Genomic DNA, 27,263 nt, shown 5'->3' with positions numbered 1-27,263 from the left:
TTTGCTTTATTGATTATATAAAATGTTTATTAGGAAGTAAAGTGCTCAGTTTTACAAATCAATACATTCTTGATCACTGTAGAAGACTTGCATAATTAACAGCTTCCTAATAAGACCAAACACTGTACATTATGTTACTATGCAAAAAACTTACCTTTGTAATAAGTGGGAAATTATACTATAATCTAAAGTTGAAAAACAAAATGATTAAAATGTTTGTAACATCTGTCAAGTGGCCAGGCGCTTACAGCGAGGCCCACTGTCAACAGGCACGGGTACCCCATGAAAACTTACTGCACTTCAAGATGAAGTTTGTTATTAAGTAACGACACGTTACAGAAATATACCTCAACAAATACAGCTATGAATGCAAATATTTTCCTTTTCATAATAAAAATAGAATACAAATACAAGATGAGCTGCGTGATTGAATTTACATGTTGAAATATACCTTTTTTTTTTTTTTATAAACTGGAAACTTATTTAAAAACCTATTTAAAAACCATCCTGATAGGCTGAGTTTTGCTTCTTTCCCCCCAGGAAGGCCCTGTGTCACCAACAGATGACCTCACAGATGACATCACTTGTCCATCAGCCTCTATAGCTCCACGCGACATGCTTTGCAGGCCACGGGCACAAGCCTTGACATGAGACATTCTTCATAACCTTCCAGCCGATGGCTGGACACTTCAAGTTTGGTCATCTGGCCCAAAGTCAGTGATTTTAAGTACATGATTATTCAAAATCCTATCTTACCACTTAGGTAACCCTTCAGCCTAGAAACCAAACATCAGTTACATGTTACACACATATAATTAGTCTGCATGCCTCAAAGTTTAGACTGGAAACCATGTCACATAGCAACACACTAAACAAGGCTACATATATTTAAATTGTTTTGTATTGTATTTTCTATTTTCCTGGCACACCAGCTGGCCATGAGTAGAGCTAGTGGTTTTTTGGGGTTTTGTTTCTTTAGTTTAAGTCAGAAATGCCATTTTAACATGGAAAAGGTTTCCTCAGAAAGGTTTCTAAGGTCCAAAAACTCGCAATCGAGGCAAGACAGAGCTTAGTCTTAGTGTCTCTGGCTTCACAAATATGCCTTAACCACTGCGCAGTGGGCTGTTTTGGGAAGCTGATGGGGTCTGTTGTGAAAGAGTATGAATTTCTTCCTAGTATGGGACAAAATAACCCACAGAAAGAAAAAATACCTGACAGGAATCACAACCAGTTTTCCCTGGTCATTCTGTTCTCGAGCCAAAGCTACTAAGAAATTCCAGTCTCCACACTGAACTTTCTCCTGCTCCACCTTACATTAATTATGTTTCTGTGCTTATGGTTTCTCATAAACTTAAAAACAGGGAAAGGCATAAAGTCTATTTAACTTCAGCGAGTCCTCTGGTCAGAGGGAAGGCATTCTGAGGCATTGTACATCCAGGCAATACAGTTGTAAGAACATATGCAAGATGTAGCTTTGCCCAAGCTGTACTCCCAAAGAATAAGGTGCTAATCCCTGGCAATAACTGCTTTTTAAACAAAAAGCACCAACATAACATATATATATATACTTGGTTAAACAGACATTTTTTTCCTCTATATACCTTACTAATAGCTAAGGTGTTTGATTACGTAGCTTTCCATTTTCCTTTACAACAACTCTAAGTCACTAAATACAAGACAAGTGCCATCTTCAGGAAAAAAGCACAATTGACAACCTCCCTCCTAAACTGGCGTGCCAGACACTGAAACATTTTGCTGGGCAAACCCACAAACACTTCCTGTAGGAAACAAGCATAATTTCAGTGTTGCATCTCCTTTCAAAAAGCAAGCTTCTATGACATAGAAAGCAGAGGAGATTAAATACAAAAAATCGGTGAGTACGCTGAAAACCATTACAGGTAAATACAGATATTGTCAAGATGCTATTAGAACTTGATAGACCGCAAGACCAGATTTTTCCCAACTGTCAGCAACTTCTCTGCCCCCTTCCCTGTCACACCCAAGGAAGAGATAGTGTTCTTCAATTGTTTTTTAAAAAATATATTTTCCAGAAAGTAACCATCTTTGCCTAAGAAACTGTACAATGTTTATTCCTGGAACACTCGGATCATGAAAACATAGCATTAAAAAATGGGCACTTGTGTAACCAAGCTGAAAATTATCATGCTAGTTGGGTGTGAAGAGGCAGCTCTCAAGTACTACTTTTGAAATGCTAATGAAATGCAAAACCACGTAATGCATATGGTTTCTATTACAGAATAATGTGATTTACAGTTGTACAAACTAAGTCCACTTTCTTCTGTTTAAAGAAACATAGTATTTCTCAAAAACAGGAAAAAATTAACATCTTAAATCAATTAAAATTTTAGTACACCAAGAGTCAGAAAAATAGGCAGAAACCCAAAGTAGAAAAAGTGTTGTTTTATCTCTTTGAAAAGTGTCAGCTCTAATAACAACTAAGACAATAAACTGATGCAATTTTCTTTTATAAATTGCCTTTTAAAGTACTTAAAATTGTATTTTCCAACAGAAAGCAGAAAACACACAGCCCTTCATTTGAGTGCTCTAGCCACAGCACAGTATTTTGTCTGAAACTTGCTGCCCTCATGAAACTGTTCACCATAGTACATGTACAGACACAAATTTCTGTCCAGGTACATTTTGTCACACCTGGTTTCCACTCTGTCTCCTGCATTTTTTTGTCCAAGGCTGAAAGTCTCATTGTTGGCAGCTTGAATTTGACACGTGGCTTACATAGGTCTGCAAAATTACATCTACTCACCAGTGAAACTTGTCCTTAGCGGTCTGATCAGGATGATCACCTCATGTTGGAGAAACCGTGGAGGAGTGTTATTTCCTGGCTTAACACTGACCTGAAACATTTCGAATCACCTACAAAATTAATCCTACACATGGACGTTATTCCCCCCGTTTCCTCCTCCTCCATCGATACCATCTGACTGGGAGGAAGACGGCCGAGAGTTCCTGGAACGGGGCTGGCCGTTCAGCCCGAGCGGCGTTCCCAGACGATGGCTCATTTGGGACGCTGTATCGTCCGACTCCCACCGCTCCAGCTCCTCTCGCACGAGACGCTCCATTTGTTCCCTGTGTATTTCGTTGTCACGGCCCAGTCTTTCATCCTGAATAGATTAAAAGACACAAGCTGGAAACACAGCTTCCAACCTGCAGCCTAAGAAAAACCCTATACAAACATGGGAAATATTTATACCACTCAAATGATTCCACAGCCTAGCAGGGAAACACAACTCCAAGCAGTAAATTGTTTTCTTTCCAGTGACGTAACGCCCAGGCCGTCACCTTGACTCATGAAAGCACAATTTGTATCACAGCTCTAATATTTAAATCCACTTCCAGAAATGTTAACTATACTGAGGAGAGCACACCCACAAGGAAGCCCCAGCTCAAGAACCGAGTAGATTTATTGTCTGGAACACTGGAACAGTAACAGCCAGAAACACCATACCTGCAACAGGGCAGCTGCAAGTCTGACCTACGTAACCCACCAAGACAGACCATCTTGCCCACCCCTTAACAGTCCTGTTCCACTGTTCTTGTTCCATCAGGAACTTGGCAGGTTTTAGTGTCCACATAAATAATGTCTTTGTCCCACTGGTCACTTTCAAAGGGCTCTCAAGAAAGAGAAAGTGGGAGAGGAGGCAACAGAAGCTAGATAAGCCTGGTGACAGAAGTGACCTGCTTCTACTGGCTACAGACAATCCCAGAAACAGCACAGGAGAAGAGCAGACTGCACAGGCCTGCTGGGCTGGATCCCCCTGACTCTTAACAGACCAGCTGCCCCTAAGTCTAACTGACTAGTCCATAAAAAGCTTTGTATTGACCCTAAGTGACACCAAGGGACGAACAAGCTGCTTCAGCAACTACTGAACACCACGGCTGTCCAGTCCAAGGGTTTAGATGGTGCTCTGCTGTCTCAGCCTGACACAGGCCTACTATAAGTTGGGTTGGCGTATCTGAAACTTGCATCACGTCCCTTCAGCAACACAAAACTGAAACGATTTGGCCACTGCCAAAGCACCAACCTTGTTTTTAACCACCGCTCCCTCAACCTTCCCATGAGCAGCAGAAGGAAGAAGTGGTAACAAGAAGCAAGCTAGGCAGGTAGTGGCCAGAGAGGAGGGAGGAGGTGCTTCTTACCTCTGTCACTCCATCCAACAGTCTGCCCAAAACATCCCTCCTTTTCAGTTTGGCTCTCTCCATCGCTTCAAGCTTCACAATAACTGCATCAATCTTGGAGACGATGCTACCGATGGAGTGCTCCATGCGATCGACCCGTCTCATGAGTCTAAGGGTGACAAGCAGGAGCTTCAGTGACTCGGACACTTCCAAGTCACACAGAGCGGGTGAAACAGCATTTTAATTCAAGTACACATCTGACTTGCCGCAAATGAGTCCTACTGTCCAGGAAGGGACAAGGTACACAAGAGCAAAAAGATAACACAGGGGCAAAACAGATAGGAAAAAAAGCACAAATTCCACTCCATTTTCCCTGTTTTTAGGGCATCATTATCAAAACTTGTTGGTTCTGGTGACTCAAATTCTTCATTCAGCTAGCACTGCTATAACTAAGAGCAATGCTAGCATTTCTATCTATCATTTTAGACAAAATACACAATCACAAGTAACTTATTAAAAACAACAGCTAAAGTTTCCACTGAACCTACAATAACCTCAAGGTTTTACTACGTAAAAAAAAGCAGAAAAGTCTTCTGGCACTAGTGTAGCATGACTATTTTCTCTGTTTTTTCAGTGACCAGGTTTTAAGAACAGGTGTTTTTTCTTGTTTTGTTGTTTTGGTTTGGTGTGGTTTGGTTGGGTTTTTTGTGCTTATGTTTTAGTTTTGGTTTTGTTGCTTTTGGTTTTCTTACTGATTTCCAGGAGCCTCTCTAAGGTACCTCCAATTTAGATATTACCTGAAAGCTACTAAAAGCAGTAACTTAACACCTTAAAAACATAACATTGACTTTTATGAATATTTGATTAATATTCAGAGTTACAGGAAGAACTAGTAAATAGATGAAAGAAAAAAATCCACAAGCAAAAAGAACACCATCATGCAGATTTATCCCCCTCAGAATGATAAACTTACACTTGGAACTCTTCATAGGAAACCCCGCTAGAGCTGCTGCCCCTCCTCCTGGAACTGTGTCCACTGTCTTCATCCTCATCCTCCTCAGAGTCATCCAGGCTCCGGGGGAAGCTGCGGCTGCTCAGAGGACGTGGCAGAGAGCTCCTGTCCAGGTCCAGATCCTCCTTTGTGAAAACATTAGCCACAGACAGAGAACATGTAAGGACATTCACCTGTACAAGGCGAATGGGGGTGTCAAAGTCCTCCATTATCTCCCCCTTCCCTTTTCACAGTTCTGCTCAGAGAGCCAGAGATGAGCGCAAATGTAAAGGGAAACAAGAGGACTCTTCTGGGGCAGTAAACCAGTACAAGAAGACTGGCAGATGGTACTGGTGGAATACCACTCAACGCTGAACTCACCCTCTCTTTCTCCAGGTCATCTCTCATCTGCTGGTGTTCATGCTCTGTCAGTTCCTGGTCCCCATCCTGGTCATATTTGGTAAATATTGCTTCAATCTCTGCATCCGTGTGCCCCTTCCTGAAAACGCAGAAAAAAAAACATTTCATCACTTTCCGTTTTTCAGATGCTGAACAAACTTGAAGTATGAGGAAAACCTTTCACTTCGACCAAATTTTCATCCCCAACCCAAAGACACAACTTGAACCCAGTGCCGCATGGAAATTCACAACGCTAATAATAACAAAAAGCTCAGCCCTCACCTTTCATTAGCCAATAGCAGAAATCTCCCCTAGATTCCACCCTGCTCCTTCACGGCCATCTCTTTTATACCTCCTTTATTTGCTCCCTTTCCTGCCTGTTCACAAACTCCTTCAGTGGCTCTGACAGAAACATTCCTGTTTCCTCAAAGGCGTTCTATCTCTGCTTCCTTAGACCCTTTCTCCCCCACAACACAGTAACTTGAGGCAGTTGGGCCCCAGAGTGCCAAATCCTTCCTCTGGTGTGAGATGGTGCGCCACTGCAGCAACACAAGCTACAGCCCAGGGGCTGGAGCTCAGCAGACCTCCTCAGTTATTACTTCTCTTCTACCTCAAACTGATAATGGTTTTCCCACTCTCTTCTTCCCTGGTCCTGTGTCATAGTTCAAATTTTCCTTTGTGCAATGCCTGCAGATCAATATCCCCATAGCCCAGAAGGTCAATTGTATCTTGGGCTGCATCAAAAGGATTGTGGCCAACAGATTGAGGTGATTCTGCCCCTCTGCTCCGCTCTGATTAAACCCCACCTGGAGTTCTGCGTCCAGCTCTGGGGTCGTCAGTACAGGAAAGACATGAACCTATTGGAGAGGGGCCAGAGGAGGCCACAAAAATGACCAGAGGGCTGGAACAGCTCTGCTGTGAGGACAGACTGAGAGAGTTGTGGTTGTTCAGCCTGAAGAAGACTCTGGGGAGAAAGATGGGGACAGACTTTTTAGCAGGGTTTGTAGTGATAAAGTATGGGGTGATGGTTTTAAACTAAAGGAGGGGAGGTTCGGGCTAGACACGAGGAAAACATTTTTTACAATGAGAGTGGTGAAACACTGGCTCAAGTTGCCCAGAGAGGTGGTGGATGCCCCATCCCTGGAGACATCCCAGGCCAGGCTGGATGGGGCTCTGAGCAACCTGATTGGGGTGAAGACATCCCGGCGCACGGCAGGGGGTTGGACCAGGTGAGCTTTGAAGGTTCCTTCCAACCCAAACTATTCTATGATTCTATGAAAAGGTGGTTTGCCTGTACATATCTGTTTGTTTACATAAACCTCCCACCAGACACAGGAAAAGCATAAAATACTTGGCTGTGTTGTCTTTATTCCCACCACAACGCTCCTGCCACAACACAGAAGTGAGAGAAACTTGCATCAGAGACTTAATATCATACATCTTCAGGGATACTACTCAGGATAAGAAGTAACATCTTCCTTACCCTTTTAGATCTTGCCGAAGTTCATCAAAATTTAGTTTTCCCCCACCTTGTCTCAGACTTTCTGAAATGTCATCAACAGTAGTTTTCTTCAGTTTAAGTTTGATCATGGCTTTGTTGTAGCCCTGAAAGAATAAGTGAAATTTTGGTTTTTTACTTCTCATGAAATGTTAACACTTGATTTCTAATGTTTGTTTTCATCACAAAAATCAACTGGTATACACATTTAGCGTGTTCCAAAAGTCCTGCAGGAATCTGCCTTTTCCTCCAGTTTATCCATCTTTTATATCATTTAAATGGGCAACATACAAATACCTTTGCAGTTAGAGGTAAGGCTTTCATCATTCAGTTTGCACTGCAGGTCAGTAGGAATGGAGCATTTTGTCCCAGTAAGTCAGCTTTGGCAGTTGGTGACAGTTAAGTGACAGTTTTAAATGATGCTGACAAACCAGGAATAACCTTCTGTGGTCATTTTGCTTATCTCTCATTCTTCACTTGCAGGAATGCTTTAAAAAAAAAAATCCTCATCCCAACAAAGCAGCACTTTTCATTTTTCTCTGCTGTGTTTTCATAACCAGTTTCCAAGTTCTAAACACTGAATTACACGCACTGGCAGAGTGTGCGTTCAGATGTTTCTGGTTGTGGTACAGCACCAGATCCGTGCCACATGCACATGTTTTTCCTCAACTGGCAGTCGGGTCAAACTCTGAACTCTATTCAACAACCTTACAGGCAGCCGTCCCTGGGAGCTCCCAACACATTATCCAAGAGTTGCCTCATCTTATTGCCTGAAATGAGGTAATTCTGAATTCTGTGACCAAACCAAACAGCAGTTTAGCTTCACCAGTTCAATATTTCTCTGTGTACCTAGACAGATGAATCCTATGTCATATTCAGCAGGCGGATCATTCAACGCAAAGTCTCAGATGACTAAAATATGTTGTGATGGGAAGTTTTAATTCATTTAAATGACACTCAGCTCAAATTTATTTAAGTGAGAGATGTGTATTTTCATCAGCTGCTGCCAGTTTTACCTTGTAGATTTATAGAGCATTTTATGGAGTAAGTTCAGCTGTGAGGAATGAGATGTCAAACAAACAAAACTTATACCTTTCTGATAAGGTCAGACAGTTCCATTTCCGCCTTCTGATGTGCCATATCCGATTTGACTTCAGAGTACGTATCGTTGATAATGGCCAAAAACATGTTCTGCTCACGAGAGAAATGAGAAAGCCTACTTAGATTTCAACAAGTCTGAGCCCTACTACTCCCATGACCTTCGTGTGCAGACCTATACATTTACTTTTTAAAAGAGGTCAGAAGAAAATGGTGGGCTGTTTAAAAAGCACTGACATAAGAGTTTGAGATACTGAAATATGATACACTGAAGCCCAATAACTTTTAATCAAGACTGCTGGTTATTAACATAACTAGAGAACTACTTTCCAGAGACAGTTCATGCCTACACACAGCAGTGGCAATAAACCATGTTCTACCTGTGAGGCCAGACTTATACTGGTAACACCTGTGAATTAATCTAGGCAACACAGCTGGCAACAAAAATATGTGAGGAACGAAGTTTACTATTCATCTTGTAATAACCAGCACAAACATGAGGTTCTTACCTAGTTACAACTCCACTTTTATTACAGAGTAAAGATAAGACCAAAAAAGCTTAAAATCTTGAAGAGAGCCTGGTTGCTTGTTCAGACAAAAGAGAAAAATTTGGTCTCATAATTTACTCAAGCCATGCTGTGATTACGGAAAGGGTCCTGCGGAACATGAGGTAAACATTGTTGAATTGCAAGCTGGACATTCAAGTCCAGAAAGAACTACTCAATTTACTGGCGTGTTCTATGTGCCACTCTCATGCAGAAAGGCAGCATTAACCTTTATTTCCTCATGACTTAAAGAGAACAATCTTCCAGTGCTGTAACTTTATGCATTCTTGCCAAACACCAGAGAAGTAAGAGATAATTTGGTGTCTGTCTATTTTGCTTTCAGATGCCCAACATTAAGAGCTGGTGCTTTCTGCCCATCCTCCCTAAGTTGGTTTCCAGATCTCAGACTGGTCTCAGGGAGTTTACAGCAACATTTCAATCCAGTCAAATTACACAATGTGCAGAAATTAATAAACATACAAAGTATAATCAGTATTTTGGATAACCTGCTATATCTTCAGACTCCAGCGCTCTTCTGCTACCCCTTAGAAAAAAGTGTTTATTTCCCTTGCCAGACACTAGCCCCTGCTCCTCTGGATTTTGTGAGGTGCTTCAAATGAAACACAAAACTTGCCTCATGTGCTTCTTTGGCCAGAATGACCCATATATTATTTTCCAATTGACTACTGGTCCATCCAACTGAACACATAAGATTCTCTGCTTCCTTACTAATGAATAGCCAAGATGAATTATTCTCCCATCTCCACAAATAATATCCGAGTGCCATTTCTCTTCATCTCAAGGAATAACAAAAAGCCTCATTCAGTAATTAATTCTAAAAGTTACGAAGATAAGGTTAATAAAAATCCTGCTTTAATGCTTGCCACCTTATCAGATCACCAAAAGACATACAGTTCTGGGAATAATTTGAGGATTTCTTGTTCACATAACAGCTTCCATCAGATATAATCAGAAAACAAGATCACTATATATTAATGCTAGTGCCAAACTACCTGAAAACTACAGCCAGGTAGAAGATCCTGGTGCTCTTTGCTTCTATCGACATAAAAAAAATGAATTTACTTGGTCTCCTAGTTTTCTGAGAGAGAGGTCTCCTCCCTCCACTTTTTGTTATATAAATTGTTAGTAAGACTGTAATACGAATTCAGTACTAACAGAGAGTATACAAACATTGAGTGTTCACTCACAATATACTCACTGAATTTATCACTGCTGATGAAGCTGCGTGTTACCTGCATAAACTAGGTTGTTGTAAATGCAGCCAGCCATTCATTAGAGCACTTTATAAACTAGGAGCCTGTATGCAATATTACAGCCACTTTTCACCAAAAGATACAGGCTTGCTGTGTATGCAAGCCAAGCACAATTCAGATTTTAGAAATAAATAAAAAAATAATAACAATTTTTTAAAAATAAAAATAAACCCAAAACCCAAACAACAAAATGTGAAGCACCATATGGGAAAGACAAAAAATACACAAAGCAAATCTATTTTAAAAGAAGAAAAAAATGAAAGAGTGTAGTGACTTGGCACGTAAAAGTCAGGGCCCTACAAGGACTGCACACTCATCATTACCAAAAAGAAAGCCCCCAGTAGCAGTAGGAATCAAAGAACAAGAAGATGCAAAAAGGCATACATACCAAAAGAATGAAGAACATAAAGAACACAAATGTAGTGAAATAAATTGGTCCCAAAATTCGATTAGCTTCTTCAACCTCTGTGAAGTTGAAGTCTCCCAAAATGATGCGGAACTGAGTAAATCTTAAAAAACAAACCAAAACAAAACACATCCAGGAGTTGAGAAAAAAACACTTTTGGAGCTGTGCAAGAGTTCTCAATGTGTTTCACCCTGACAGCCTGACCGACAGGTAGCAGAGAGGTCTGCGCTACTACAGTACTTTATCAGGCACTGCAATAATCAATTTCTCAAGCCCGTCCCTAGGCATCACCTAATTTGCAGATGCCACACAGACAGAACAAAGCCAGGGTGGTTTCTACTGGCTTTTGGTCATAACCAATAAAAGGGGCAACACGAAGCAAAGAAAACCAGTGATTACCCACGTGAAGCGTTAAGACCCACTCCTGTGCCTCTCAGATACACACAGCCCCAACCCTCTCCTTCTAAACCTGTCTGTACAGTGCCAAGGCTGGAGGAGGTTTGGCGTTGTACAGCACCACCATATCTCAAGTTCTTCTGCTTCTCTACCAGAAACTCTTTGCAATGCTCTGCCCCAAAGAAAGGAGGCAGGGGAAAATCAATAACTGACCAAACTAGTAATTACCTCAGTTAGAATCAGGTTATGTTGTACCAAGTCAAAAGCAAAAACTAGTAAACAAGCCTATACTAAGTCCTCTCCTGGATTCCAGCATATACTTACAAATTACTAGTCGGCTGTCTAAGATGGACTCACAAATGCACTCAACCAACTGCACACACTACCAGGAACGCAGCATTATTATTTGTACAAAGTTTCTGTAAGCATTGCAAACATCAGTAAGCACATAATCAGTCATTCAGCTACTGAAGACAGAGTTAATGGTCTGTCCAGGAATGTGACCAATTGTTATAAAAACCATGTCAATTCCACCAACCAGAAGTTGCCATTTTTAGTCCACTGATCTAATTATAGTATAATCCTACCCTCACAGCGAAGACAGTTTTTACACTAATAATGCTATCAAGAAATGCATTTGCTACTGAGCTACATCAACAGTGATATGTCTGCAGCTTATCTGTTGAGATGAATGTTACAGGATTTCTTTGGTCTCTGATGAGGCAAACAAATCCATTTACCAATGTAAATTCTTTGTATTTTTTATTCTTGTACTTACATGCAGTCCTGGAAAGTGCTGAAATCATCCATTTGAGTGCCAAAGACAAGATAGGCCAACTGAGCATATGCTAAGAAAATAATAAAAAACATAATAGCAAAGCCAATGACATCTTTGACACAGCGAGACATGGTAGTGGATAACTGACTCATCGTTCTGTTGAAGTTAACAAATTTGAAAAGCTGTTAAAAGAGAAAAAAACAACTGTAAGGACAAGTAAGACAACTATTTCTTAACACAATCATTCTTCAGCCTTTTACCCATGAGATGTGTTACTGATCTGACTGGAGAGGAAGTCAGTTAATTTACACTTAGACATAACATCACTTCCTAAAAACACTGAGCTTTGAAATCTAAAGAAAATTCTGTGAGAACTATGAATTTTTGTTTGGGTGTGGGGTTTTGTTTGGTTGGTTTTTTTTCACTCCTCCATTTGGCAGCCTGGCTTCAGAGCAGTGTTACTGAAATGCTTCCAAAAGCCTATTCCTTTATCTTCAATGAAGATGTTGTAATAGCCATGAAGTAGTAAAATGTGAGCAAAGACAGTCTCACAGCTGAACTTTCCTTGAGCATGTGGCTGGACTAGAGACTTCCCAAGGTCCCCTCCAACACGCATTAGTCCAGTATTCTGCAGTTTACTACTATGTCTTATAATGAGCCACTTTATTTGTTAAATCATGATGCAATAATTAGATGTAACTTTGCTTTATAAAACAATGAGAGATTAGCTAACTTGCCTGATAACCTAAGTATCAGTTTGGAGCATCAGAGTGGAAATTCACATACCATTGGTCTTACATTTTTCCCCATCAGAGTGTTTATTAATGGAGTGTTCCTCTGCAACTTTTTCCATACAGAGGACAGAAAAATCAGTATGGACAGAAAGGAGGCAATAGAACAGAGAAATTAAGCTTAAGTAAAGCAACATATCTAGCTTTCAAATGAATTGGATTAGCTTTACCAACCCTCCTAATGATTTAGAAGTTTTGAATATATAAAATGAGCACACTTAAACCAGGCTAGGAAAAAGTAGTACCCAGTAAGAATTACTGACTTATCAATTCAGGAACAATAAAAACATTTCTTTACATCTCTGCTGTGACAAAGCACCAGCACTAACTACATCTTCTAGACTTAAACAAGGGCTGACTAAACCTCTGGCAAAACCATAACCTTGTTTTTAATCTGGAAGAAGTTACCCCTGTGCTCTGACTTTCTAGCATGACCAATTTTAGGAGAAATATAACTAAACCTCAAATATAAATATAATGTGAAACTCAGAATGCTGCTTACATTCTAATGTGAGGAAAAGGATGTGTGTTTTGGAGTTACCTTAATCCAGACAAAAAACACAGTGACTGCGGCAATGTTGTTGAATTGCATTTGCCAATATGCCAAAGGTTCAAAATTGGGGAATGAGTTCTGATCTTCCAGCAGCTTCTTCAGGAGCATATCAACAGTTGACATCCTATAGATGCTAATTCCTATAGCTACCACGGAGAGCTGAGTACAAAAGAAACACAAAAACACACAAAAGGTGATGAGGATTTTAAAACAACTTGTTTCAGCCACATGTCAAAGATATGAAGAACTTAATGTTATTTACAGTACTACCATAGTGCGAGCTTTAAGTAAAAGCAAAAGTACTATTTGCAAGGTGTCCTGGCTCCAGAGCTACACTTCCCAATGGGAAAGTAACAGCTAGGGATTGCATAGAACCTAGAATAAATCACAGATACAAGTTTCTCGCAGCCCTTCAGGGTTAATCCCTCTGGTCACTGATGACTTTAGCGCTTTTGGCCAGGCAGTTGGGAGGGCTGGAGGGAGGGCACACTTCACCCCCTTTCACTCAGGAGCAATTTAACAGTACAGTGGCTGCTGTTTGAGATGAGATCCAAACCAGAATTTCTGGACAAATCGGGAAATATGTTTCATGACAAAATCATTATAGTGCCAGACTACAGACAAATAGCCTGGGAGTAAGATGATTTAGAAATCCTTGCCTTGCCATAGCTGAAGAACAAGATGACGGTGAAGCACAGAGGGCTCAGAAAAAGGAAGCTGTCATGGAGAAGGAAATACAAAGAAAAAAGGATGACAACTCAAAAAGAGAAGGGTGAAAAAGAGTAAATAGCAGGAAGATAGCAGTAGCCAAAAAGGTACTAGATTTTCTCCAGAGTACAGGCTGACCAGTACTAAACTGGAGCAAGCAACAGCACAGAAGTTGTAGTTTTATCATATGGGTAAGGTTCTCGCTCTGACTTCTGCAAACGTGCATTTTGTTAGTGTAAGTGAACACTTCACCAGGTATACAGTTATAAAGTAAATAATCCTAAATTTAAAAAAATGTCCATCAGACAAGGTATAAACATAGAATTTGACCCCTTGTGTGAACTGAATTTTACACTCAGACATGAATGCACTTCACTGCTGTAACAGCAAAGCATCTTATTTCCCAGTGTATAATGAACAGCACACAGCTCATGTAAACATCCTTCTAAATGGTCCTTCATTTACAAAGCACTGTGATGCAAGTATGATTTCATTAGATTACAGATACTAACTTCACAAATTAAACCTTTGATTCGTCCAAGCCTGAAGACACAAAACAAGCATGGGGCTGGAACTGTTTCAGCACTGCTGGCTTTGCACATTTTTGGTAAGCACAGTTTGACATAAGCCCAGAGAGAATTTACTACGTAGGTTTAAATTCAAAACTCAGATTTTCTATTACACCAGAATTACTGATCTGCAACATTGTCGCCTTAATCAAGAAAGCAGCCTTGATAGCTGCTAGCGCTCTATAATTTTGAGACACTTCTTCAAACTTGGTATTAGCTGCTAAGTATTTTAATACCACATTAAATCTCTTTGTGGTTCATTGCGAACATGTTCAAACCCCGTTACGCTTCCTCCCAATGCAAATCACTACTTTAAAGCTGTTGATTTTCTTACTTGGAAGCCACTGCAATAGTCTGTATCAGAGATATGGAAGAAAAATGAGTAGGAGTTTGTTACCTCCCAAAACATCTGTGTCTTTATAGATAAAAGCTGTGAAAAAGCATACTGGACAAATACACTAAAACTTCCACCAAGACACAAAGGTTGAAACCATCAAAGACAGAACAAGCAAGTTTGTAAAACACACCGACATGACAACACAGAATAAAACTGTCTTATTCACACAGAACAGTCCAACAGTCTGTAGTCTGTTATTATCCTTCTTAATGATGGCCCTATCCCTTAAACCCACAACATTAATATGGAGTCATTAACATCTCCCACAAAGTGCTTCTCAGAAAGCAATGTTAGCTTTGTTATAAAGATTACCTACCACAATGATAAGGATATCGAGGCAATTCCAGAGACTTCTGAAGTAGTGCAACCTATGAATGTGAATTTCTAAGGTCTCTTCCACTATGTAATAAAGAACAAAAAGACAAAATGCCATTTCGCAGGCTGCCAGGAAAAAATCAAAAGTGGAGATATAGTGAATCAGCCTCACTGGCTGAAACTGCCAAGACGTAACAAGGCCTCCAGTTGCTGGAAACTCCACTAACAACCTGCATTTTAAAAAGGCAAAGAAAAAAAATCTCACACAATGCCAATGAACAGCAGTAGTAAAAGACACATGGGTTTATTTACACAAGTATTTAAATAATGGAAACAGGCAAAAGTGCCCATATACAATTCAGAGAAGACACTACATAGAAAAGAAGGCGTAAACCTGAGCGCTCTCAATTTTGGCTGAAACCTGTAACATTTCAGAAACAGTGAGAAAACAGACACAGGAAGCCCTGTCCTCATCTCTATCTGTTTCATGCTGTTTAAACTAAAGACTGATGTCATATAGCCACCTATAGAATGGGACCAGACTTCTTTCAGTGGTGCCCAACAACACAATGAGGGGCAATGGGCACAGACTGAGGCACAGGAGGCTCCAAATGAATATGAGGAAAAACTTCTTTCCTTTGAGGGTGCCAGAGCACTGGCACAGGCTGCCCAGAGAGGCTGTGGGGTCTCTTTCTCTGGAGACATTCTAAACCCGCCTGGACACCTTCCTGTGCAACCTACTTTAGGTGAACCTGCTTTAGCAGTTGGGTTGGACTAGATGATCTCCAGAGGTCCCTTCCAACCCCAACCACCCAGTGATTCTGTGATTTACTTTAACAAGCCAACCACTAGAGAAGTTGCTTGCAAACTGCACCCAAACCGTTGTGGCATCAGGAAAGTCAGAACTGCCTGCAGACGACGAGTGTAGTCACCATGTAGGGTCCTGCTTCTTCAACAGGGAGGCACATCGCTTCAGCTGTCTGCCTCCGTGGTACAAAACACATGCTTTCCCACATCCTCACAACAAAGCAGTTTGAAGAAAACCGCAGGTCTACAACATACACTGTGCAATTTGATCACTGTCACGGTTTTGTTCATACCTGACAACGCAGAATAGGTTGATGTTTGCATTGTATACGGAGAAATCAATGAAAGCTGCTCTGGTCCCTCTGTCCAGCCACAGGTTCTTCTTAAGGCTGGCAATCTGCACCGCTGTCATTTCTCTGGTCCGTGAAAGGTCTTGGTAATAACCAGCCCCACTGTACGTGGCAATCAAGCCCCAGTGGCTGCTCCCATTCAAATCCTTCTCAGTGGTGTACGTCCAACTAGTTTAGCAGGAAGTGAAACAGAGCATGTGAGTTTTTCCACTTTCAACTTCCAATTAACAAAACCAGATACCAATAAAACCCGACCAAAAAAAGCCTCATGCATATCAGTTACTTAAAGCATCTTTCATTTAAGAAGTATTTGCAGAAATTTGTGACGTTTGTACCCTGGAGAAAGAGTTACGAAGTTCCTTTGACTAGTACAACAAAATTAAGATAGAAAAATGGGTCATGAGTGTCTTAATTGTGAAAAGAGAACACAAGGAATTTCTGACCTCAGGGAAAGAAAGAAAGACAGACAGACAGAAAGACAGACAGACAGAAAGACAGACAGACAGAAAGACAGACAGACAGAAAGACAGACAGAAAACTGGCATTTACTTAGTTACATTCTACCCCCAAAACCCTTTACAGTTCAACTGTCACACTGTCCTCCAAGAGAGGCAGTGCTAGTCTCATCTTTTAGCTAGGGATGACAACTCAAGTGGGTATCAAGAGCACAGTGCTCTCCAAGTTCAGCATGGTTTCTCCATGAGCAAAACTGGCAGCTGCTCTGGATTTACCTGGCTTTAGACAGAACATACAGCAAAGGCAGAGTCGCCTCTGCCAAGTGACTCATTGTGTAATTCAGCATCAATTGGGTCAGAAAAAAACCCATATATGTGTCTACAGAAATACTACGTACGCTGTTCCATTTCGGAGCCCAAAAGGAGCAGTATCTTCATTGGCTACAGAATAGACATCATAGCAGTCTTTGATTTCATCCTTTAAATCTTCAGGTATTGAGCATGAACCATTTCTTACTTTCAGCTGCCGAATGCGAGGCACCCCTAGGAGCAGGTTCTCATAGTAAATAAAGCTTTTGTTTTCTGCCCTGGTTTTGTTGTTGTACCACATGTCCCAGTAAAGACCATCCAGCAAAGGGCCTTCTGTGAACTGAGGAGGAAGAGAGGATTTTAGTTTACATGTCACCAGCCCTGTTTTTATACACCTTCATTCTGTGGATATGTTAGCATTGCAGTTGGTAATTTTTCTGACATTAAGGCAAAGGCCTTACCTTTGTGTGTCCTCCAAAGTGTCCTCCAAAGACACTCCCCAACTTTCCACCACCCTGCCCTACTAGCATTATCTGGGTTCTAAAAACACACATATTAAAGGCCTACTTTGTTCCATAGCTTTGACATTGAGCACAAAGAGCTCTTCATGCACAACCCCCATCACATTAGAAAAAAGAGCCTGTAGACTGAATTTATGGTCCATGAGAGGATGAGCAAATCGCAACAACAGAGAGAGAAAAAATTGGTTTTAGATCACCTTCCAGAAGTCATCCATGGTAGACAAAGTTTTGAAATCAGTTTTCTCCATTTTCGATACAGGTGTTTCCAGGAAGAGTTGAGACATAACCCTTGTGTGATAGTACATACTGGAACTCACTGTCCCATAAGTCACTGCAAAAGATTTGGTAAGGAGCGAGAGGTAAAGGGGAGGGGAGAGAAGAAAAAAAAAATCAAGAAGATTTTAAAAAAGAGTACTTTGCTTGTACTGAATACATCAGGTTGTATTGTACAGAGATTGCACTGAAAACCTTAAGCTTCAGAACAAAACAAAATCCACATAAAGCAACTGTGATTAAACTGCAAAAAGCAGTGAACAATAGACTGATTGGTTTAAAATACTCAATTCTCTTTCCAACGCCTCATTCTATTATTAATATTTCTACAAAAGCTAAATTTAAGAAAAACAGGGGCAGGATTCAGCAGCCTGAAGAGGGGCAACTAGGGCCTTCCTGTGTGACTAGTGCTATCCAAGGCAGCCACAGAGAGCTGGCATGGAAGGAACAAGCCCTCAGGTGAAATATGTCCTGCTTGAGCAGATAATGAGGGTCCACCAGGATAGTCCAGGGCACTGCAAATGCCACAAGCTGCCCATGGTTAGACAAGGAAACTCCACACAAGATGTCCAGTGCTACTAAGAGAATCTCCCACAGAAATTGCATGTTGTCACTTTTCCTCACGCTGGGCCAAATGTTTGACTAAGAACCACAGAGCATAAATTACAAAATGATGTACAAAGCCAAGACAGCTTGAGAGCACAGTCTTCGGCGCTCATGCTGTTACTGCCTATAAATATTTAAAACCGTTTTATGGCTAAAACTCAGAGGAGCCTGAGAGATTAAGCCTACACTGAGCGATTTCCATCAGTTTTGACAATTTTGTAAAAATATTTTATCACATGGAAGAAAATGTGTTTTCAGCAACTGGAGAACAAGAAGTATTTTTAACAGACTTCTGCTGTGGCACATGGAATGTGTCACATGATTGTGTAATACCTGGATTCTCTCTAACTATGTACTCTCAAAAATACAAGAGTACAAGAAACGCCAATATCATTTAGCCTGCACTGGAAAGCTCTCTCCTAGGTCATGCCAAGCCACAGACCAGCCTGTCCCACAGTTATTGCTGAAGTGTAAAATTAAAAAATATTAGTACTTAAAAAGATACTAATGAGTTAGCAATATCTGTACATATTTAACACACTATACTTTTTTTTTTTCTGTTACCAAAAATCTTTTTCTCCAGCAAAACAAATTGTTAACAGCCTTTAATCAGACTTTTGCAACTGAAACTGATTTCACTTTCATTCAATTCCCTCACTGGTACACCTCTCCAAGCTACAAGCAGCCTTACACTGCTTTCTCCATAAACATGCACTAAGCATTCTTAAATGACTCAGGAAATAAAAAAAAACAAAAAAACTTAGTATATAACCATGCTTGCAGCACAACAACAAAGAAGTTTTGTCAATGGTAAAAGGTTCAGGGTTTTGCAGTTTCTTAGTAATTCTACCTCAGACAAGCAATGCAGACTTGCTCTCAGAGCCAGACTACCAATGTAGTTTTGCATTTTTTTTTTCCACTCCAAGATCTCTCTCACAAAACATCATCTTGTCCAGTTATAAATGATCACAGACAACAACTTAAGCGTCACAGACATTTCAGGCATTTAGAACGGAACTGCCTGTGCTAAAAATTGGAGGCTTGAAACACACTGGCCTTCCAAAGGTGTAGTCACTTAATGCATACGGATTCTGTCGTTATTCTCCCTAGTAACCAAATAAAGCATACATCTATTTCACAACTCCTTATTAAGTTTTATTTTGAAGTGTCTTTCTAACTCTTACGCAAATACATGAATATGTCTTGACAGTTAACATTAAAAAATCCTAGAAATCTTGAAACAGAATTGTATAAGGGCTTCAAGTTCCCACTGCCAGAAAAAAAGACCGTTCACAGTGCTGTGTGAGGCCTCTGATAAACATCCTGTACTACCTGCGCTCCAGCATCACAAAGGTTCTTCACTCTGAGTAAAGAACAGCTAATTCAGTTCTGGCTCCTTCCTAAACTCCGTTTAGGGCAGGAATATTGTTGTGTATGAGGTTGGAGATTCATCAAGTTCCTCATTTCTGTGCTAAGTCTATGTTTAGGATTCAATATCAATACATTAATAGTCAAATTAAAAAAAAAAAAAAGTTAGCCTGGTGCTCTACAATGTTGCGGTACTTCATACCTGCAAAAGCTGGTAGCCCGTGGCTTGGACAAGTGCACTCTCTGCTGGGTTAAGAACTGGCTGGAGGGCCGGGTCCAGAGAGTGCTGTTGAATGGGGCTGCATCCAGCTGGTGGCCAGTCACTAGTGGTGTCCCCCAGGGGTCAGTGTTGGGTCCAGTCCATCTTTATTGATGATTTAGATGAGGGGATTGAGACCATCATCAGCAAATTTGCTGATGACACCAAGTGGGGAGGGAGTGTTGACCTGCTGGAAGGCAGGAGGGCTCTGCAGAGGGATCTGGATAGACTGGAAAAATGGGCTGATTCCAATGGGATGAAGTTCAGCAAGGCCAAGTGCCGGGTGCTGCACTTAGGCCACAACAACCCCCTGCAGCGCTCCAGGCTGGGCACAGAGTGGCTGGAGAGCAGCCAGGCAGAAAGGGACCTGGGGGTACTAATTGACAACATGAGCCAACAGTGTGCCCAGGTGGCCAAGAAGGCCAATGGTATCCTGTCCTGTATCAAAAATAGCGTGGGCAGTAGGACAAGGGAAGTGATCCTTCCCCTGTACTCTGCATTGGTGAGGCCACACCTGGAGTATTGTGTTCAGTTCTGGGCCCCTCAGTTCAGGAAAGATATTGAAGTGCTGGAGTGGGTCCAGAGAAGAACAAGACTGGTGAAGGGACTTGAACACAAGACCTATGGGGAGAGGCTGAGGGAGCTGGGATTGTTCAGTCTGGAGAAGAGGAGGCTTAGAGGTGACCTCATCACTCTCTGTAACTACCTGAAGAGAAGTTATAGCCAGGTGGCGATTGGTCTCTTCTCCCAGGCAGTTAGCAATAGGACAAGGGGACATGGGCTTAAACTCTGCCAGGGAAAATTTAGGCTGGATATTAGAAAGAAATTCTTTACAGAGAGAGTGGTCAGGCATTGGAATGGCCTGCCCAGGGAAGTGGTGGACTCGCCGTCCCTGGAGGTTTTTAAACGGAGATTGGACATGGCACTTAGTGCCATGATCTAGTAAATGGACTGGAGTTGGACCAAGGGTTGGACTTGATGATCTCTGAGGTCTTTTCCAATCCAGTCGATTCTGTGATATGATCTCAGACAAAAAGTGACACGCTTATATCATGGAAGTCTCCAGGTGTGATCCATATACACTTGACTATACACAGGCTGCAGACACGCTTAAAACATCCAGTATCATGCAAACACAGATTATCAGATATTTCTAACTAGCTAACATTACCTCTGTATTTCCAGCTACTACCAAGAACTTTAATTCTTAAAATTATCTGTACATAAGCTTGGTGATAAATTTGAAACTCAGTGATTTAATTTAATTAATTAGACTCCTAGATTACTAACTCCTACTTTTCACATTTAACAGTTCTGTTCAGTGATTTTGAAATGCATAGCAGAAGCATCACACGCAATGTGGTACTACACACACAAAAAAGGCTCCCTAAAAACCAATAAGTGTATCACCATCTTGCTTAAAGATGCAAAACTTGTTAAGGCACAGAAAGTTTCAGTATTAGTATTTTCAATTTCGAGCAACAACCCAAGTGCAGAAACAAGAGAAAGATTTAATTACAAATATTTGTCTCCACACCTGCCTATTAATTCTCCCACATCACTGAAACCATCTTCATTCTGGAAGTACAAATAGCAGACAGCACAGAATTAGATGCATTAATGCTGAACGGTACTTACGGACACACAAGACCACAAGGAAAATCACGTAAGTAACCAGCTCCCGTAAAACACTTTTCAGGTATCGCTCTCTGCTGGTGTTGCTTTCTTCCATGAGTCTTGTCCCCCACAGACCTTAAAATGAAAAAATATATAATGATATACACAGGTGTCTGATACCAGATACACAAGCAACATAATTAGTCAAGTGGTTAACCCACATCATGTCTGTGGAAGGTTCTTCTAAGGATTTAAAACCGATGTATTAATAAGTTCAAGCAAGAACAACTTCTTTGAGTTGCCCTTCCGTAAGTACACAAAGACACCCACAGATAGCCATCCTTCAAGAAACGCAGTGTGGTGTTTGTTTAAAATACGAAAAGCATTGTCAGATGAATGAAAACACACTTTCACTATTGAATCTTCATTAGTAATCTTAACTTTCTACCAAAAAGGAGGATACGTCAGTCAAATATATTTGTAAAGGAAACAAATAGTAACCATCTTCTCCCATATAGGCAAGCCATGTCCAATAAAGACACAGTGGGGATATGGTGAGTATTTCCATGATTTCTTTTCTTGCACAAAAAAAGCTATCACTAAAACACTTGGAGTGGTCTAAATGAGCACCTGCTGTCAAACTAGGCAACTGTGTTAGCTCAACTACTTATGCCTGTTAGTAGCTTCATGATATCATACTGGAGGTTTTCAAGAAGACAGTGGAACTTATTGAACTTTCGCAATCCCTTCCAAAAACATTAAAGAAAGCAGGCTTTTTTTTTTTTTTAATGGAGTCACTAAAAGAACAATCATCTGATAACAGAAGACAGTTATAAACCACCATACTTATTTCTGTGCCTAATACAGAATGGAAAAAAAGCTGCTACCTTCAAGGAACTTCTCTTCATTTAAGGTTAAATAAACCAAGGTGATTTGACCTTAGTTTACGGCAGGAGAGAAAGCATATAAATATTCGCTCTTACAGAAAGTGCCAAACTTCCACTCTTTTCCTTTTCAGGTATTTTAAACAGCCAACCTTTCAAAACATTCTTTATGTTCCCAGTAGATGGAAATGAAATAACCTCAAACTCCCTAGGAAAAAAGCTTGGATCCACCAAACATAGCACAGCAATTTGGAGTCAACTGGAACAGCAACTTTATAAAGGTGACAAGCGAGAGCTGCTGCTTTGCAACCATTGCTGCAAGGCAAGGACACGCTAATCTGCTTGCTACAGAACTTCATTTGTTAGCTAAGAGACAGGAATAAGGAAGCTCTTTGCTCTACCTGCAAATCCAAGGTTTATGCAGAAAAAAAAAATAACATGTCAGATGTTTTCAGAAGCCTTTCAGCTACCACATTTTTTAAGCTGTGACCTAACCACGAAGTCAGCTAGGAAACTTCTCTAGCAGGCAGAGCAAGCACTAAAAGTCTTAGCATTAATCTCTTGTTCACACTCCTAAATTAGTTATAACCTTCACTAGTGTCAGCCCCCAAAACAAGAGAGCTTTTTCAAAGCTGTTCTTTAAGGCTAAGTCTGAAAATGTACAGATAAAGACTACCACTTTACTACACAGAATGCCAAATCCTCTCCACTAGGTCATTTTTGAAGATAGAAACAGGAACAAGAACATTTACAGAGTCACTAACAATAAATAACTCAATAAATTCCGCCTCTAATACAGCACTGTGTTGCATTAGCAACCCTCATAATAAGGGCAGGAAAACATCATGGAAGAGAGGAAGAAAAGGCTGGAACAGGCAGTGAGCTGAGCTGGCGAGAAAGCTGTGTCCCGGCTGTCGGCACATTACTCACCAACAAGAAATGTGGCGAGCAGAGAGGCTGCCAGCTCAAATTCTGTCATATTAGAATATTGTTAGGAGTCAGCAAGGAACAGAAAGTTACATGTGAAGAAAAAACAGAAAGAAAAGAAAAAAAAAAAACACCGACAAACAAAAACAAATCAACAAACAAAAAACAACAAATGAAATAAACCAGTAGCCGTGATCGCTCAATTATCTTTGTGCTAAATGAACTCTGGATTTGCCCACCAGCTAGCTTGAAGCTTCTATAGATGCCACGTTTTCAGAAGATACATACATTATTCCCCTTTTCCCCTTTGGTTTAGATGCATCGAGAACAGTGGTGGTGAGTAGTGCTGGGCTTAAGGTGACGTCTACTTCAAGCATCAGAAACACTTCCTTTCCAGCCTTGATTAATCATTTTCAGTTCATTCCCTATATAAATTTTCTATTCATGAAGTATTTGACAGAATCTATCCACATTCATTTATCAAACAAATCTGCAAGTAACACTTCTCTCATGCTCATTCTGCAGCCCAAATGGCTTACCTAAAGAACATACAAACTCAGAAGAGTTGTCAAAAAATAATGATCAAATGCAAATGCAGGAAAAAAAAGATGAAATTTCATCTTACAATAAAAAGTCTAGTTTGTCACGTAACACCAGAAATTGCAATATTTTTGTTTACACACATAAAATGTTATCTATACACACATACATGTAATATAATGTATATGTACTTACATATACACATACAACTAATCATAAATCCAAGTTCAAAAGGTACAGAATGCACATGAATTCAGACTGATGTAAAAGTCTCGAGTTCTGAAAGCCCTCAAGCCAAGACACATCTTAATAACTAATCTGCCTATTCAGCAATTCATATGCTGGGGAAAGAAGGGGTCTGAGGAAGGTGGGTGACCCTCAGGCAAAGACGCTTTGTCCCAAAACAACACCAAAACACAGCCTCACAATCCTTAGCTCATATCCCTTAGCAAGGTATAATCAGAGCCTGCACTAGTTCAACTCAATAAAATGCTCATGATGCATTCTTCATGAAAGTAAGGATTAATGAGTGACTGGAAATTATTTATGATACCTCCATTTGACAATAACCAAGAAAACCTTTCAAGAAACACCCCACATCCACTCCTTAGTGTTGATGCACATGAGGACACAGTAGCACCGGGTGACGAAGTGCAGCTCTGAGGAGAAGATTAGCTTCCTGGTCTGGCTCTGAAATGGATCTTGCTCTTACCCATAAAAACTTTTGATGACTTTCTCCTTAACAGAGTTGAAAAGTCATGCTCTACTCTCCCACCAGCAGCTGGGATGTTTGCTGAAGAGATCTGCAAAACCAGAGGGACTGAAGCTACTTCAGAGAGAATCACGTTAGAATTTGAAAGAATCCCCCAAAAGAACCTAAAATACAGATAGTCTGAAGTGGCTGAGTTTCTATTCACTTAGTAACTCCTGTTACAGTCTCCCTCCTGGTAGCAATTACCAAAGTACCATTATTCTAAATCCTCTGTGCAAGCTTTATTTCACAAATGACAGCAAGAAAAGTGTAAGCTGCCATGCAATATCCCTCAGCTGATGAGCAGTAACTTGTTTAGCCATAGTAACACTATCACTTCTGATATCCACAGGATTAATCACTTGTGTTGAATCCTGCCTAGCAAATTGGAATTTCATTAAATAAATCTATGCCAACTTGCCTCTAAGATATCTCGAAATAAAACTGACTACTGAGTTTGCCATTTTCCAGTCTTTAAAGATCCCCACGGTTATCCATGCAATGTCAAAAGATCTATTGAGTACTCTTTACTGTGTTAAAATCTCGGTTATCTTTCAAGTGCCCTATATTAATTTCAGGTTTGAAATAGGCCCTTTTCCTATGCAGCCGTGTTCTCCAGCACCCTGTGGCTCCTCCAGAGCACAACAGTCACACCCAGGCAGTTACTGTACCTGTGAATTAATGGCAACAACATTCTCATGGAAGAGCCAGAAAAGGATCTGTCTACTACAGTAACTTCAGCTACACTTGCCTATAAACACAATATGTATGCAGGTCAGAAATCAACTGAAACTGTGGATAGTAACCACAGGGACAAACCTACTCTGAACATTCATAGAACATGAAACGACGTCTTTTCATTTTCAAATTAAATATAGTATACTACCAGTGTACACTGTCTCAAACAACAAGAGGCAGCTTGGTCCACAGCCATTATTGAAAATATTTCTTTTTTACTTATTTTTTTTCACTGCAGGAATGTGTAACTTTGCACCACTCTCCACACAGCACACGCTTGATATATAGGCTCACACTAAAAAGAGAACCACACCAGTTGAAAGGATGTATCACATTATCAAGTTAAAGACTTGAGGGTCCTCATCCCTCAGCCTGAAAGCAGAAATTTTTAAAAGTTCAAGCTACAGATACATATCAGCTCCCAAACTAGTTACTCTAGCCCAAGGGACATTGTTTTAGGCAGCAGGGCAGGCATGGGATACGAACTATTTATTCAATTAAAGTATTTTACCAAACCTTTATTAGAATGGTAGCGAGAGGACAGGGGGGGCAAAAAAAAAAATCTGTCTGATGGACAACCTCGATTCTGAAGGACTCCCCATCTATCATTTTCTTTGCTGTGTCAAATCAGCCCCTGTGCAGGGCCGGCTCAGCAAAGTTAATACAGTAAGCTTAGGACAACACTCCAAATGCTCATTTGATGTGGTCCCGCTTATGCTTCAAACTACGTGCCCAGTCATGAGCTGCACATCAACAGGCAGTTCTCAACAATCGAGGGCGGCTCCAAGGCCATGCACAGTATTGTAAAATTAACAGAATCATAGAATCATAAAATCATAGAATATCCTGAGTTGGGAGGGACCCACAAGGATCACTAAGTCCAACTCCTGTCCCTGCATGTGACAACCCTACAGTTCACACCATGTGTCTGAGGGCGTTGTCCAGTCTCTTCTTAAATAAAACACCTTGCCAGCAACCTCGCTTTAAGCACAAATGCTGCCCTTTCGCAGGGCAGAGGGTGCTGAAAAAGGGGGCAAGAAGACAAGTATTCTGCTCCAGTCCTCAAAAGACCAGGTGCTGGGGGTCAGGAAAGCCACATGCATCCAAAAAACTACTCAGGAGACCTTGCACTGAAAGCAGCCAGGGCTCAGGGGGGCAGAGAGCTCTGTGCTCCAGAGAGGTGTGTGCTCCGGTGTAACCGGGACAGAGGTGGGCACATGGAAGGGCATGAAGACGTGGGGGCACGGACGGGAGGTGGGAAAAGAACACGGGTGGAGATAAAACAGGACAGGTAGCAAAGGGGCGGGTGGAAGGGAAGGGACGACAAACAATTCATGGACGTTCCTCTGGGCGGCGGTCTGCCGGACGAGGCAGCCGAGCCGCGGGAGCCCAGGGGAACTCGGCGCCCCGCTCGGGGAGGAGGGGCCGGGGTGTGAGGAAGGCGGGAGGGGGGCACAGAGGGGCTCACCTCGCAGACGCCGCGCCAGCCGCTTGGCCCACGCCGCCCGGTGGGGCGCGGCGCCGTCGGGCGGTCCCTGAGGCCGGCCCGGTGCCTCCGCCCCGCCGCGCCCCGCCGGGAGCCGCCGCTGCCGCCGCCCGCCGCCCTGACCGGCTGCGCCGCTGCCCAACGACGACGAAGCGCCGGCCGCGGGGCTGCCCCACTCCACGTCCATCTCCAGCACCGGCCTTGCTGCCGCCGACTCCTCCTCGGGCTCGAAGCCCGGGTTGTCCCGGCTCCAGGCCTGCCGCGAACAGGCGGAGAGCGGCGGCGACGGCGGGCAGGAGCCGGCCCGCTCCGCCTCGCCCAGCCGCTCCAGCTCCAGCTGCTCCCGCCCGCGGCCCGCCATTAGCAGCCGCCGCCGCCCCTTCCCCTCACTGCGGCGGCGGCCCGGAAAGCCAGGGGCGCGGAGAGAGATGGAGTTGTCCGAGGGGGAGCGGCAGCCCAGGCCTCCCTCCCTCGGCCGGGCCCTCAGAGGGGGCCGAGC

General features: G+C 41.8%; 1 protein-coding gene across 1 annotated transcript; it reads right to left on the bottom strand.

Moving 5' to 3' along the window:
- PKD2 (polycystin 2, transient receptor potential cation channel) lies at window positions 1-27,263 on the bottom strand. Its single transcript, XM_065836648.2, has 15 exons — window positions 26,747-27,263; window positions 21,460-21,573; window positions 17,513-17,646; window positions 16,884-17,134; window positions 15,974-16,198; window positions 14,875-15,103; window positions 12,873-13,043; window positions 11,541-11,722; window positions 10,349-10,469; window positions 8,136-8,234; window positions 7,029-7,150; window positions 5,528-5,645; window positions 5,129-5,292; window positions 4,177-4,324; window positions 1-3,140 (listed from the first exon to the last, which is right to left on the bottom strand). Exons 1-15 carry the CDS (start codon window positions 27,123-27,125, stop codon window positions 2,907-2,909), a joined length of 2,691 nt encoding a protein of 896 aa, XP_065692720.2. The 5' UTR covers window positions 27,126-27,263; the 3' UTR covers window positions 1-2,906.

This window comes from Patagioenas fasciata, chromosome 4 (assembly GCF_037038585.1).
Source record: "Patagioenas fasciata isolate bPatFas1 chromosome 4, bPatFas1.hap1, whole genome shotgun sequence".
Classification (NCBI taxonomy): domain Eukaryota; kingdom Metazoa; phylum Chordata; class Aves; order Columbiformes; family Columbidae; genus Patagioenas; species Patagioenas fasciata.
The sequence above is the reverse complement of the archived record's forward strand: the minus strand, read 5'-3'. Positions and strand labels throughout refer to the sequence as shown.